The sequence below is a fragment of the Seriola lalandi genome, unplaced genomic scaffold (genome assembly GCF_002814215.2).
Source record: "Seriola lalandi dorsalis isolate HSWRI2012SDOR001 ecotype SW California unplaced genomic scaffold, Sedor1 jcf7180002054777, whole genome shotgun sequence".
In the NCBI taxonomy this organism is placed as follows: Eukaryota; Metazoa; Chordata; class Actinopteri; order Carangiformes; family Carangidae; genus Seriola; species Seriola lalandi.
Window position 1 is genome coordinate 83,846 of NW_019525330.1, and position 13,444 is coordinate 97,289.

Genomic DNA, 13,444 nt, shown 5'->3' on the forward strand with positions numbered 1-13,444 from the left:
TCCAGTAGAGGAAGCTACAGGACAGGAACAAAGGTCAGCACAACATAGAAACCACGACAACATTTAAGACTGTTTGGAATACTAGAGAAATGCAAAGATTTCTAGTTCCCTTGGCCTATTTGTATCGTTTGATGAGATTTCATCTATCACCCAAATCCCTGACATCAACGTCATTTGTTATTTTTGGTCAGGAATGTAATTTAAAACTCCTCAGTAAGTATGCAAAGTGCTGCAGGGCCTGTGACTGTGAGTGCGGGGAAATACACACAAAGGATCATGACATAATGGATGGTAAAAGATGATACTCCAAAACACTTCATATTTGCATTTGATACTTTGTCTGAACACGACTTGGTGGCGTTGTGCACAAGTCTTTCATTTACTTGACAGTAAATTATTCAGGACTCTGACGTCGCTCAATTATGAATTATTTTGCTCTGAATAAACCTGTAATGTGGTTACTGTATCTCCTCTCAAGCTCCTCTCTTATTGACACACCCACTATCGTGAAAATATCAACCACACGTACCACAACCAGTTACAAAGACATTTCTCCTCCGTGCATTTATGTGTCGCCTGTAGTGGTTCCTCCTGCTCCATAGGGGGCGCTCGTTAGAGAGCTGGTCGGTGTAACGAAAAGGGAAGGGTCGCTTTCCTCTTTCCAGTATTATGAATGAAAGTCTGTTCTTTAAAATCTGCCAAGAAGTACTTATTATCAAACATTATCAATAACTTGTTGAAAACGAGCTGAACTAAGCTCGTATAAATTAGTTCAAGATGTCTGCGAGTGCTGTGTATGTCTTGGATTTAAAAGGAAAGGTAAGATAACGGCACAGACTGCTAGCTGTGCTAAGCTAACGTTAGCCTAGCGCACACATTCTTCATTGACAGATTATGATGTGGCTTAATCCTCGGCAGGACAGCCAACGTATCGGAATGGTTTGATATGCTGTGTTAAGGTTTAGTCTTGTAACCTAAGCAAGTAGGTTGCACCTAAACAAGGAGGTCGCTTTGATATGATGGATAAAACTGAAAAAAATATCAGGCCGCTGGCTCACAGACAGGTGATGTCAGCTGTCAGCTGCAGGGAGTGTACAGATGTTACCAAAACTCTATTCAAAATTCACAAGTTTCACGTATTCTTGGTTAAATGCAAGGCTTTACATACAGGGTTTTGTATGCCTTTAACCCAGTTGCTAGCGTCTCCTGGTAAATTCGGGGGGAAAATATTAATGATCGAGATGCATTAACTTCAGGAGGCATCTAGTTTTCCATTTGTTTGTAGCTGACGCCCAAAATTCTGGTTTAGTGGAGACTGCGGAAGACTATTTTTGTGACACAGAAGTCCTTGATATATTCCAAACAAAATAATGGAGGACTGTGCCTGTCTTCAGAGTAGAAATTACTTTGTACACAAAATATCAGGGTGAAGCTTAGCTCATGATGTATGGTTAAAGTAAAAATAAAAATAAATAAAAAATCATAAAGGTGTAAATGAACACATATATTAAACTACAATTGATTTGTATTGATAACGTTACTCCCTACAGTTCAACCTGCTATAACATTTTAATAACTATTTCATTACAATACACCAATGATAGTCCTCAGGTTTTCAGCCTTATTACAGCTGTTGGCTAACATGCAAAATCATTTATATTGCAAGCCGCACTAATACCATTTGTTCCGTTCAGGTCCTGGTGTGCCGAAATTACCGGGGAGATGTGGACATGTCAGAGATTGAGCACTTCATGACCCTTCTGATGGACAAAGAGGAGGAGGGGACGCTCTCTCCGATCCTGGCCCATGGAGGAGTCCGTTTCATGTGGATCAAACACAATAACCTCTACTGTATCCTCCTTATGACTGCATGGTATTTGTACCCAAGAAACTTCTCAACACCTTGTATTGTATCTTTTGTGCTTGTTTTGACTTTGAACCCTTGTAGCACTTCTTAACACACATCACATCAGTGGTTGCAACATCCAAGAAAAATGCTAGCGTCTCGCTGGTCTTCTCCTTCTTATACAAAATTGTTCAGGTATGATCAAATTCTTTACCTGCCTTGGTCTATAGCAGTTTTAGTTAATAAACAACACCAACAAAAAGCTACATACTGTGTACTGACACCTATGGACAAACAGATTTATAAATCAACGTTCATCTTCTTCAGGTTTTTTCAGAGTATTTCAAAGAACTGGAGGAAGAGAGCATCAGAGATAACTTTGTCATCATTTATGAGCTGATGGATGAGCTGATGGACTTTGGCTATCCTCAGACGACTGACAGCAAGATTCTGCAAGAGTGAGTATCCACTTAGGCAGAGTCGCACTGAAATGAACTATATGCACATTCATTAAAGTTGCAACTAATGAACACTACCAATAGTGATTAACCTTTGGATTTTGATTATTCTTTAGTCTATAAAATGTCCAAAAAACATTACAAATGCTCATCAGTCCTTCCCAGAGTCCAAACTGATGTCTGAAGAGCAATCAAAAAACCGAAATTAATTTAGTTTAGAATAATAAGAAACAAATGAAAAGATGCAAATCGTCCGGTCTTGGTCTTTTTAACCTTAAATCAATTCAGGAAATTATCAAAATTGTCACTGTTAATTTATCTATTAAGCGCTAATATTAATGTTGACATTTCATCATGTTTTTCACCAACCAGTGTTGCATAATTTTTGACAGGTGTAAAAATGTTATACCTTGACCGTAGCAGTTAATCTCAGTCTGCAGTTTGCCTTGTGGTATCAACCGGGCATTTCAATATATCTGAAAGTCAAAAAGAGCTCACTGTCCTGTCCTGATTGACGCAGTAAGCAAACTCTGGACTTCCCCCAGTAGTCTCTGACCATAGTGAAAAGTCAGACCATCCTCCCTTATAACCATGACAAGCTCTGTTCTCCTTTGATGCTTTCTGGGAACTCACCACCGCAGACAGTTGATTTCCTCTTTCCTCAGTTTTGCCTCAGTGTTTACATTTTTGTCTCCCAGATACATAACCCAGGAGGGGCACAAGCTAGACACTGGCGCCCCGCGACCCCCCGCCACAGTAACCAACGCTGTCTCCTGGAGGTCAGAGGGCATCAAGTACAGGAAGAATGAGGTCTTCCTGGACGTCATTGAGTCAGTCAACCTCCTGGTAGGAACTGTGTTGCTAAAGGAATGCCCGTTACAGTGTTTGTAAACTTCCTCCCCAGTGCGTGTGTGTGCGTGTGTGTGTGCGTGTGTGTGTGTGTGTGTGCGTGCGTCGCACTATACTGACAGTGTCAGACTAGCTGTTTCTTGTTGTGTTTTCTGTGCTTTGAATCCTTGAAGTGGCTAAAACTTTTTCTGATGATTCTCTGACCCACTGACACTTTTAATCCCTCTATTTTTCCCTCTATTTTTCAGGTTAGTGCCAATGGTAATGTTTTACGTAGTGAGATCGTTGGCTCCATTAAGATGCGTGTCTTCCTCTCTGGAATGCCTGAGTTGCGGCTGGGCCTTAACGACAAGGTTCTGTTTGAAAACACTGGACGTGAGTTCCCTCTCATAACAGACTTTGGGCCGATTGTGCTTACAGATGTTTTGAGCTGGGTGAGGAGATGCATGATGCAATAAAATGTGATGATGTTAGATGACCCTTTCAAAGTAGGGAAGAGTGACAATCAGACGGTCCTCGATGTGTTGTCCTGTGTCACACGTCATGTCCATCTCTTACTTCATGCTGATCAGAAATCAAGTTATTTACAAATGCGGCCTAGGCCTGATTCATGTTCATGTGACGCTGGTACATTCTTCTTGCATTTTTTTCCTTTTAAAATGATCTCGTTTTTTTTTTTTTGTTTTTTTCTTTACGTAGGAGGGAAGAGTAAATCAGTAGAGCTGGAAGATGTCAAGTTCCACCAATGTGTCCGTCTGTCTCGCTTTGAGAACGACCGCACCATCTCCTTCATCCCTCCTGATGGAGAGTTTGAGCTCATGTCCTACCGCCTCAACACTCATGTGAGTACTGTGCGTTAAAACCACCTCACCCTCCTCACGGACTGCAGCGCAATAAATGGTGTGGTAGTTAAAGAGACAGACGCCAAACCAGATAAGGACTGAAGTTATACTTTCGCTTATTCTCAAACGTTGTCCGTACAGGCCACTGAAACAGCCAGAAAAATCAGGAAATACAGACAGGTACTTTAGTTGGAATGAAAATGGGGTACAGGGCACATTTCCCCAGTCAAGCTTATAGCATGGGAACCTTGTTCACTACAGAAGACTGCACCTCGGTCTGAACTGAATCCCAAAGCTCCACCTGATTGTGAAAAAAGGGTAAAGCAGTTAAACAATTTTGAAAAATACTGCTGCAAAATCAAGAGTCAGCTGTTGCCAAAACAACTCTTCTGAACATACTGTTCATCAGCAACAGTCAGGAGCCTTAACCGCTAACCATGTTTTAAATATCTGTGGTTAAAAGCAGGTGAATCATGTCCGTACACTACAGTACGTGGTCTATGATCATTACTCACGGCCCTGTGTTATTGCATGTTACTTGTAAAACCACCCACCAGAAAAAAGTCCTGGTACCCCTGACAGCCTCAGTCTCCCCCTGGTTTCTTGGCTGATATTCACAAACCTGTAAATCTTTGAGATATACCTTTTTTGATTGAGCAAAGATGGCTGCAACAACTTTTTTTGAATAGTCATAGACAGCATGCTAGTAAATATCTATCCACAAAACTCCTAGCCTGGAAAGAATTAAATAGATGGGATCTTGGCCAAACCAGATCTCGCTTCATCAACCAGACCGCAAGCGTTTCAAATAGCAAAAGCATAGTCCTGAAAGGAAATGGCAAAAATATACACTATATAACCAGTAATGTGATTGGCTATAGGCAAGAACTTGGGGTTCAAAGGGTTTAAAAAAGGCTCAAATTCTCAATAAATGTTTCACAATAGGGTTTTGCCAGTAAGCCTGCAGGAAGGGAAGTAGGACAGGGGAGCAGACGAAGACGATTTGCTACCCAACAACTTCCTAAATGACTGACCACATTAAAACATGTAGTGCTCAGACATATGCCACGGATAAAATTGATGTTTAGATAAAATAAAACATGTAGTTCTTTGTCAGCAGCTTGTCGGCATCAGTCTCAAAAACCTAGTATTGGTGGGCTTATATATTCTACATATGTGTTTTAGGTGGAAACATTAGGAAACATGTTGCATAATTACACTATGTGTCAAATGGCGCAATCCAAGCTTTTCCCTAGATTTCCTCTGCAACACTGAGTGCACACAACAGTTGTTCTAGACATTGACAATAAATGAATGTCGGACTATGTGTTGTTTTGTTAATAGCAGTGGAATCAAAGCAAACTTAGGTGTTATTCTTTAACTTTTAATGTTTAATGTTCTTGTTGTAGTAGTACCTGCTATCCACTAGGTGGTGACTGTGTCATATGTTGTTTAAATTGCCATGTTTGTTAAATGTCATAAAACCTGTTTTAAAGTAAATTTATGAGTAAAACACGCCTGTTTATGTCTTAGGTGAAGCCCCTGATCTGGATTGAATCTGTTATTGAGAAGCACTCCCACAGTCGGATTGAGTACATGATCAAGGTTTGTCACTTTTTCAGCTGTTACACTGGTTGCCATGTCATTTGTAGCAGCATTGTTGTGGTTTTACCTGGGTGCCATAGTTACTGTAAAAAACAAAAACTAAAGAAAAAGGACTACTAACAAATTCAAGGCCAAGCCTACTTTAATGGTATTCAGCAACAGTTTATATTATGTGTCTCGTGTGTCATGCATGATCAACCTTGATTATATAATACTTATTTTAAACAATCATTAACCCCTGTCTAGGCGGGACATGGTGCTAAACTTGACCTGCTTGTTTCTCGTCTCAGGCAAAGAGCCAGTTCAAAAGGCGTTCCACTGCCAACAACGTGGAGATCCACATTCCTGTGCCAACGGACGCTGACTCGCCCAAATTCAAGACCACAGTGGGCAGCGTGAAGTGGGTGCCTGAGAACAGCGAGATCGTTTGGTCAATCAAGTCCTTCCCTGTGAGCAGAAAGCATGACTCATGAGTATCATACAAATGGTTACAAATGACTTTATAATCCTAGGTTTGGTTTTTGGTTTGCCGTTTGCTTATTTTCTTCACCTGACTCAAAAATTCTGCACTTGTTATTTATTTAGTGGTAATAAAAACTTGGTTTTCCTCTCAGAAAGCTTGCAAAGCTGCTGCAGACCCACCAGCGATTTCTTGTATCATCATGTTGTCCCTTTAAACCCTAAAACACAATGGTTCGTTCCTGAGTTTGTGTTTTGCCTTTAAGAGTTTGTGCTGTGACTTGCCACAGGGTGGAAAGGAGTACTTGATGCGAGCCCACTTTGGTCTGCCGAGTGTAGAAGCTGAAGACAAGGAGGGGAAGCCACCAATCAGTGTCAAGTTTGAGATCCCATACTTCACCACCTCAGGCATCCAGGTACGTCCTGCACAGACACACACACACACACACACACACACACACACACATGGCCGCTGTTAAACAGTGTTTTGCAAGTAACTCCTAGAGTAAGTTGTTAAACCTATATGCATGGGTAGAGCTAAAATAATGGAGACATGAAATAAATAAGCACTTAGTTTTAATTAAAAGAAAAAATACTTTACTAAATCTGTTTATAATTGGTCAAAATGTGTTTATCATTCCAGTGTAGTAAACCATCTGGCACAAGATTCAAACACATGTTGCAGTTTCTTTGCACCTGCTGTTTGATTATCATCCAGTGCACGTGCATGCATACTCCAAATATCTCGTGGTTCTGAGTTGTTTCCTTGTCATCGCGGATTTAGAATTTATGGCACATAGCAGGGTATCTCACATGTCCTCTCTCCCCAGAGCAGGAATTCAAACAATTCATGTTAGACCCCTGTGTTGGCCAGAGGGGGCAGTAAGGCAGCACTCTGAGACTGGGACTCAGTTTGTTGTGGAGAGAAAATTTCTACTGTTGAACGAACCAGAAAGCAACTGCTCATCAACCTGAACTTGGCCTTTTGCCTTTGAGTTAAATACAGTGATAGAAAATGTCATTCTTAGTTACAGGTAACTAGATTCATTGGACTTTGATTGTGATTCCCATGAAACTGAGAGAGACGCTAATGTTTTTCCTTCATGTTTGAATGAAAACTCTTGCTGACCACAGACTTACACAGATGTGCAGCACATACTGTATAATCACAGTTGTCCTGTGATTATATGTGTAGCACCACAGTAACACAAAATTAAGTTTTCCCATGTCTCGATGTGAGGGAACAATGGCAACTTGACAAACTCCATTTGAAAATATCATATTATTGCCCTGAAGGAAAGAAAGTATTTTCTACATCAGTTTTATATTAGCCAGATGTCATTTGAGATTGTGCTTTATTATCTGAAGCAGGAGCTCAACCAGAAGTTGGGAAATACCAGTGCATTCATTTAGAAACTGGATTTCTAGGAACATGGCACCAGATATCAATGTTACTGCAGTAAATAAAGAAGAAGGCTGTAGATTTTACGCATATTCCTCACACGTTTTTTACTTTGGAAGCATTTCTCATTTTCAGCTGTCACATCTATGGTCATCCTCTTCACCAAAAGTTCCATCAAGAGTTTTGATATTGTTATTGCAAAAATTCAGTTCCTGATATGTCTTGTATTTCACACACAGTCACCGGAAAATGTGCTAAACAACCAACAACATCTAGATAATTAATTCCCAAAACCAAAAAATCAGGATGGATGAAAAAATAATTTCACCGATGTACTGATAGACAATTAGTCGTGTTGTTTGATAAAGCAAATTAGAGGAAGTGAAGGTCCAATCTCTGGAGCAGCCAAGCCTGGTCACTGTACAAGTCCTCAAATGTATGAACTTCCTTTAACAGCAACCAGTGTATTGTTGATAATAAGATCGTAATAATGATCAATGTACAGTTAATCCTTGGTAGCTGACAGAGGCCTGACTCTCTTGCTCACTCACTCTTATTTACTTCTTAACTTTTGATACTGCTTTGTGTATGACACTCATTTAAAGAGCTAAGAGGTCATATTTTCCAGCTTCTGCACATTTCCTGCGAGAGTCAATAAAACATTATTAAGTTGTATGGACATTATGCAGCCCACTCGGAAACAAGGCACTCAAACCCAGTTTAATTGAAATATATGATACTTGTAATTCGGGTGGTTATGGCAGTGTAAGAATGCTTGCCATTTTCCAAGGTAATTTGGCAGCTGAAAGAAATAATCTCATTTTCGTTCCTTCCTTTCAAATCTTCGCCAATCCATAAACGAACAGATGCTCAAAAAAAAAAAAGTGTATTAAGTCATAGTGCAGCGACAAAGACAGGTGTGGGGTCACTATGCATGTCCATGGGATAGAATCTTGTACAATATTAAATACTAGCAACCTTTATCAAAATTTGAATTTGAAATAAAATGGCTTTTGAAATCCAAACCTATTTTTTTATTAACCGACCCCACATTTTTTATAAGCCACAACCAGACCAGTCCATTAATGATAGAGGAAAAATACACTTTCAACAATCTGCATACATTTTTAAATCTTTTTTTTTTTTTTATTGACTACAACCATGTGTAAAACTCAACGAAACATTTCAGGTATTTACAACATTTTAAGTCTCATAATAATATCCAGTGGAATCCTTCGATCTGGACATACCATTCAGGCAAAAGAGTCTCCGTCCCCAGTGAGATAGATGGTCAGTGTCTACAGGGTTAAGCCCCTAAACTTGATTTGTAGTTTCTGATCCTTGAAAAAATTAAGTTATAGCCTAGTTTGAGAAGTGAAGAGACATATTATAATATATAATAATAAAATCTTTCACTGGAATGTCTTGCAGTGTTCATGGAGATTTAACTGCAGCAGTTGCGGGCCTTCACAGCACGACTGTCAGTCAAATAACAAAGTGCTCCTCTTCACTGACCAAAAACTCAAAACAACTTTTCTCAGCAGTCACACTGCGGTGCACCCAGGTTCGCAGAGGCAACCTATTAAGAGCCATATTCCCATCGAACTCTCGTGTCGAGCCTGTAACCTTTCCCTTATTACAGGCTAACAGCAGGCTCGGTCTCAGACTCTAATGCAGCCAATAACACCACTCTCTACGTGTGAGGAGAGGCTGTGAAGTTTAATTAGACGCATGTAAATATCAAAGCTTGAGAAAGTTCCTCTTAACTCCACCACTAAGTGTAGGGGAGCACACATGTGAAGTGTGTATGATGCAAGTAACTGCACCTTATAAATTTAACTAGAAATGGAGTAAGCCCACACTTTGGCCAAGTGGCAATAAGAGCAGAGCTGCAGTTACATTTTCAAATCTCCCTTCTTTAGGTGATGTTGAGAGAACCCAAACAAGTTGGCAGATGCTTTTTGGGCCATAGCTTCTACGAAAAGCCTGATAATTCCAGACCACACATGTAGTCTGTACTTACCAAGCGAGATACAACAAACATCCTCCTCTCCCCTTCTCATCTTACAAGCCATAATGATATTTTGCGGAGGATGGCTTTTGGTGCCATTTTGCTGACTATGTACCCACGGTCAGGGCGACTACATGTTTGGCTCCTGGGTTCAGGGAGAAGTGCTGCGCCGGCAGACCCGGTGATCCCGCGTCTATGTGTTTGTCGTCATGTGTCTGGTGGCCACGGCGCTCTCTCTGACCTCACTGTGTAGTGGAAGGTAATAACAAGGCGGCCAGTACCAAGGCCTTACCAAAGGCCCGCCGCCACTCGACCCACAAATTCCTGCCCTGTCTGTCCTGCTTTCAGCTGGGAACCAGCTCGGTGGAGACACGGCACGGCAACATCTCCCAGAGAGAGAGAGGGAGAGAGAGGGGTCGTGTCGGCAGTAAAATGGCTGCGCTCTCATCCCATCGCTGCTCAAACTGAGAGCACATATCTGCTTTTTTTTTTTTTTTCTTAATGTTGCTTGTGTGAAAGTTATTACTGCAGAAGAAAACAGACATGAAAGCTATTTCTGTAAATATTTGTGACAGATACTTATTGCGACAAGGTGAATTGACACACTGCGGAGAAGTTCGCAGTGTTATTGTCGTTGAATTGTGATAGAAATTTCTATTCAAATAACTGAGTTATATTTCATTATTTATAAATACTATAAATCTAATAGCATATAAGTTTCTTGAACAGTAGGGTTAGGGTTAGGGTTAGTTTTGTCCACCCGTCTGGGAAAAACAGTGTGAAGTCATTATCAGGATCAGAGGGTATTTTTACATTCTCTTCTCGAAATTCAGCTCTGTGGTAACAGGTCTGGTGAAATATCAGTTAATGGCTTGTGAAAGTTGTGTCTTGATTGTGCTGATGTGCATATTTCTTCTTTTTTTTTTTTTTTTTTGAAAAATACAGTTATGTAAATTATCTTGTGTGTCCCTTGAAAGCTGTTCTGTCGCCGCTTCCCTCTTCTCACTGTGACTCATACTACTGCTTCCTCATCAACACCACTACTCTTACTACTCACCACAAGTTTAAAGGACAATTCTACTGAATATCTGTCTTTCGAGTATTACGTACTTCACACCTGCTAGCTTGCAAGGTGGCTTTGAAAAGTTGTTGGTTCCTCTGTTGTAGTCAACAGCGACTGCAGTCAGCTTCGATTACAGTTGAAGCAAATGACTATCCCACGATGCTTTTAATAACCTATTATAGCACATAATGCACTCACTTTTCCAGTAAATCAGGTTGCAGAGCTATGAGCAAGTGATCACATAAACAGAAGTAGTGTAGTTAGCAATGATCAGATACAATTGCTATACCTCAATTCTGTACTTATTTGTATTGTATTGTTTCGTAAGTCTTTTTGGCACAGTCTCACCTCCATATGCAATTTATTTTTTGCGACACATAGTGTCACTTCAGTTCCCTTGTGCATTGCGTGCGCTTTTTTAAGTGTACACACTGATAAAGTTCAGTATAAGTAGTTAATTTGCCACTTTTCTAGTATGAAGCCACTACATATTCAAATTCTGCTAAGAAAATGCATCTAGTATAAAGTTTATACACAGCTGGCTGGTGTGTGGAGTTTGCTTGGTGTCCTCTGTTTGGGTTTCCACAGTCCAGAGAAAATTTAAAGCCCTAACCTTCATGAGGTTAGGTGAATCGTTGGCTCCAAATTTCCCATATGTGCGAAAGTGCCTGTGTACTGCAACCCTGCAACCCTCCTAAACCTATAGATGACGAATGTTTAGGATAAGGTAATTTTACCATCTAAAAAGCTACTTGCTGTCAGCCAGTGACTTATAACATGTTGTGTTGCTTTTTGCATCACAAACTAGCAACTTACGCCGTCTGCCTTAGTGCAGCTTCTCTACTATCAGTCATGTTCATATCAGTTTTGTGGCTTTGTTTTCTCGACAGGTGCGTTACCTGAAGATCATTGAGAAGAGTGGATACCAGGCCTTGCCGTGGGTGCGCTACATCACCCAAAATGGAGGTGGGTTAAGAGTTCACTGGTACTTGTGCAGAGTGCCCATATGTGCAGGTATTAGGCAACAGTTGGGCAATGCAGTGCAATGTGGTGGGAACTAACCTTGTACTGATGCAGTTCTATGAAAAAGGGGATACACTGTAGAACATGAGGCAATGTGGCAACGTCCTGCGAAATGTGAGAAAGTGAACTTAATTTTTTTGTTTTTCTTGCCAAGCTTCCCTGATCTTCATACTCAGATTACCAAGGTTGCACATGTTGGTCTTTTTGCTAATGTTGCCACTAATTGCCAAACATCCTCATCTCATTTCCTTTGTATTCCATTCATTCTGGGTGGAAAGCATCAGCTGCCTCCACTTGATTTCTCTGTTCATTCCCTCTTTTCTTTGTCCATTTGATTAAGTCCTGTCCATTTCCTCCTCAGATTACCAGCTCCGGACCCAGTAGGCAGCGCTTCAGCCAGCAGTAGGCAGGTGGAAATCAGAGGGGGCGGAGTCGAGCCGCTAATGTGCTATCAATGGCAGGTGTCAGTCATGAGACCAGAGGACTGTCAGTATCTTCTTTTGTTTTGTTTTTCGTTTTTTTTTTTTTTTTTTTTGTATTTGTTGAAGTTATATTCATTTCTGATCAATGCAAATAGAGCCTTTGGTTAGGCAAGGGTTAAAAAATAAAAGTAATTATGTTTTACTACTGTGTGGCTCCTAATGTGAGCAAGGCCAAGGAAAGCAGGAGTAATGTTTACATCCAACCGATACGATGCAGAGTTGTACAGAGTCTATCACAGAGGGTCAAATGGCTTGAAAAGCAGATGTTACAATTCTCATTTAAAGTTACTGTAATCGCCTCCACACAGGTCAATAACACACTCACCGGTCAGTCTGAGTCTGATATTTTTTATATGAAGCTGCTTTGTTCTGCCACAATTCATATTCGTTGATTATCTGTATATATTTGTTACATGTTAATGAACTTCAATTCAGTGTTATTAGTTTGATAACTGTAAATTTAAAAGTGAAACTCTTTCATTTTGTATTATCACCTCCATGTGATGCCATTGAAACATGCCAGAACAATGCCTTTCTGCTTGGCTGTTGTGCTTTTTATTCATCACTTTGTCCCCCTTGACATTCAGCTTTGCAGAAAAACATTAAACGCAGTGAGTTTAAGTTGCACGGTAAAGCCCTTTTTTTCCAGCCCGACACCTGTTTCCCTTTTCCCCTGTCTGTAGCCACACTATTTTAAATCATTAAATGTCTATTTAGAGAAAACTGTTCCATGGTCTGCTCGCGTCATTTCTTATGTGATGTCACTGCAGTCACCAAGGTGAGCTGTTACAGTGTCATCTGCAGGCACCTGTCCGACAGACCGGCGAGGAATGCTGAATGGAGTGGAAAGCTCTGGAGAGACACACAGAGGAGGGGGGGTTTCCTGTATCAGGCCTGTGGTTGTAGCTAACCCTGGACGGTTCTTTCCATCCCATCCTGGAGGTATTTTCAAACAGTGCAACTCTTAATACCCAGGGCCCGTGATATCATAGGCAACTGAAAGCCAGCACTCCGTAAACATGCAGGAGAGCTAGGAAGGATGTGACTCAAACTGTGGTCAGCGGTCACAGACATGCTAGAGAGCAACGTAGGATGGACTAACACAGACTAGCTATTGTTCATGCCAAGCCAGACTGCAGTGGTCCCGCATGAGGTCATGCCTTAAGTTTGTCTTGTAAGGGGACTGTGATACTCTTAATTCGTGTGAGTCAGCCTAAGCAGGTGCTGAAGGTTGTGACTCCCTGTCACCGTGACCTGAAATGCCAGATTTGTACTTATTACTTGTCACATGTTGGACTGGATTCTATAGTATTGTTTTCGTAAGCAAATTTTTTTGTCGTAACACCTACACAGCAGGTGTGCCCAGTCTGGGAACATAATATGATTCACTATCTACAGAGAGAA

The 13,444-nt window shown here is 40.8% G+C and overlaps 1 protein-coding gene across 1 annotated transcript; it reads left to right on the top strand.

The window, feature by feature from the left end:
* Positions 1-620: 620 nt before the first annotated feature.
* ap1m1 (adaptor related protein complex 1 subunit mu 1) lies at positions 621-12,766 on the top strand. The gene is made up of 12 exons (XM_023425417.2): positions 621-819; positions 1,695-1,851; positions 1,974-2,041; positions 2,174-2,304; positions 3,003-3,150; positions 3,402-3,528; positions 3,853-3,995; positions 5,529-5,600; positions 5,891-6,049; positions 6,350-6,475; positions 11,426-11,501; positions 11,920-12,766. Exons 1-12 carry the CDS (start codon positions 778-780, stop codon positions 11,940-11,942), a joined length of 1,272 nt encoding a protein of 423 aa, XP_023281185.1. The 5' UTR covers positions 621-777; the 3' UTR covers positions 11,943-12,766.
* Positions 12,767-13,444: the final 678 nt, after the last annotated feature.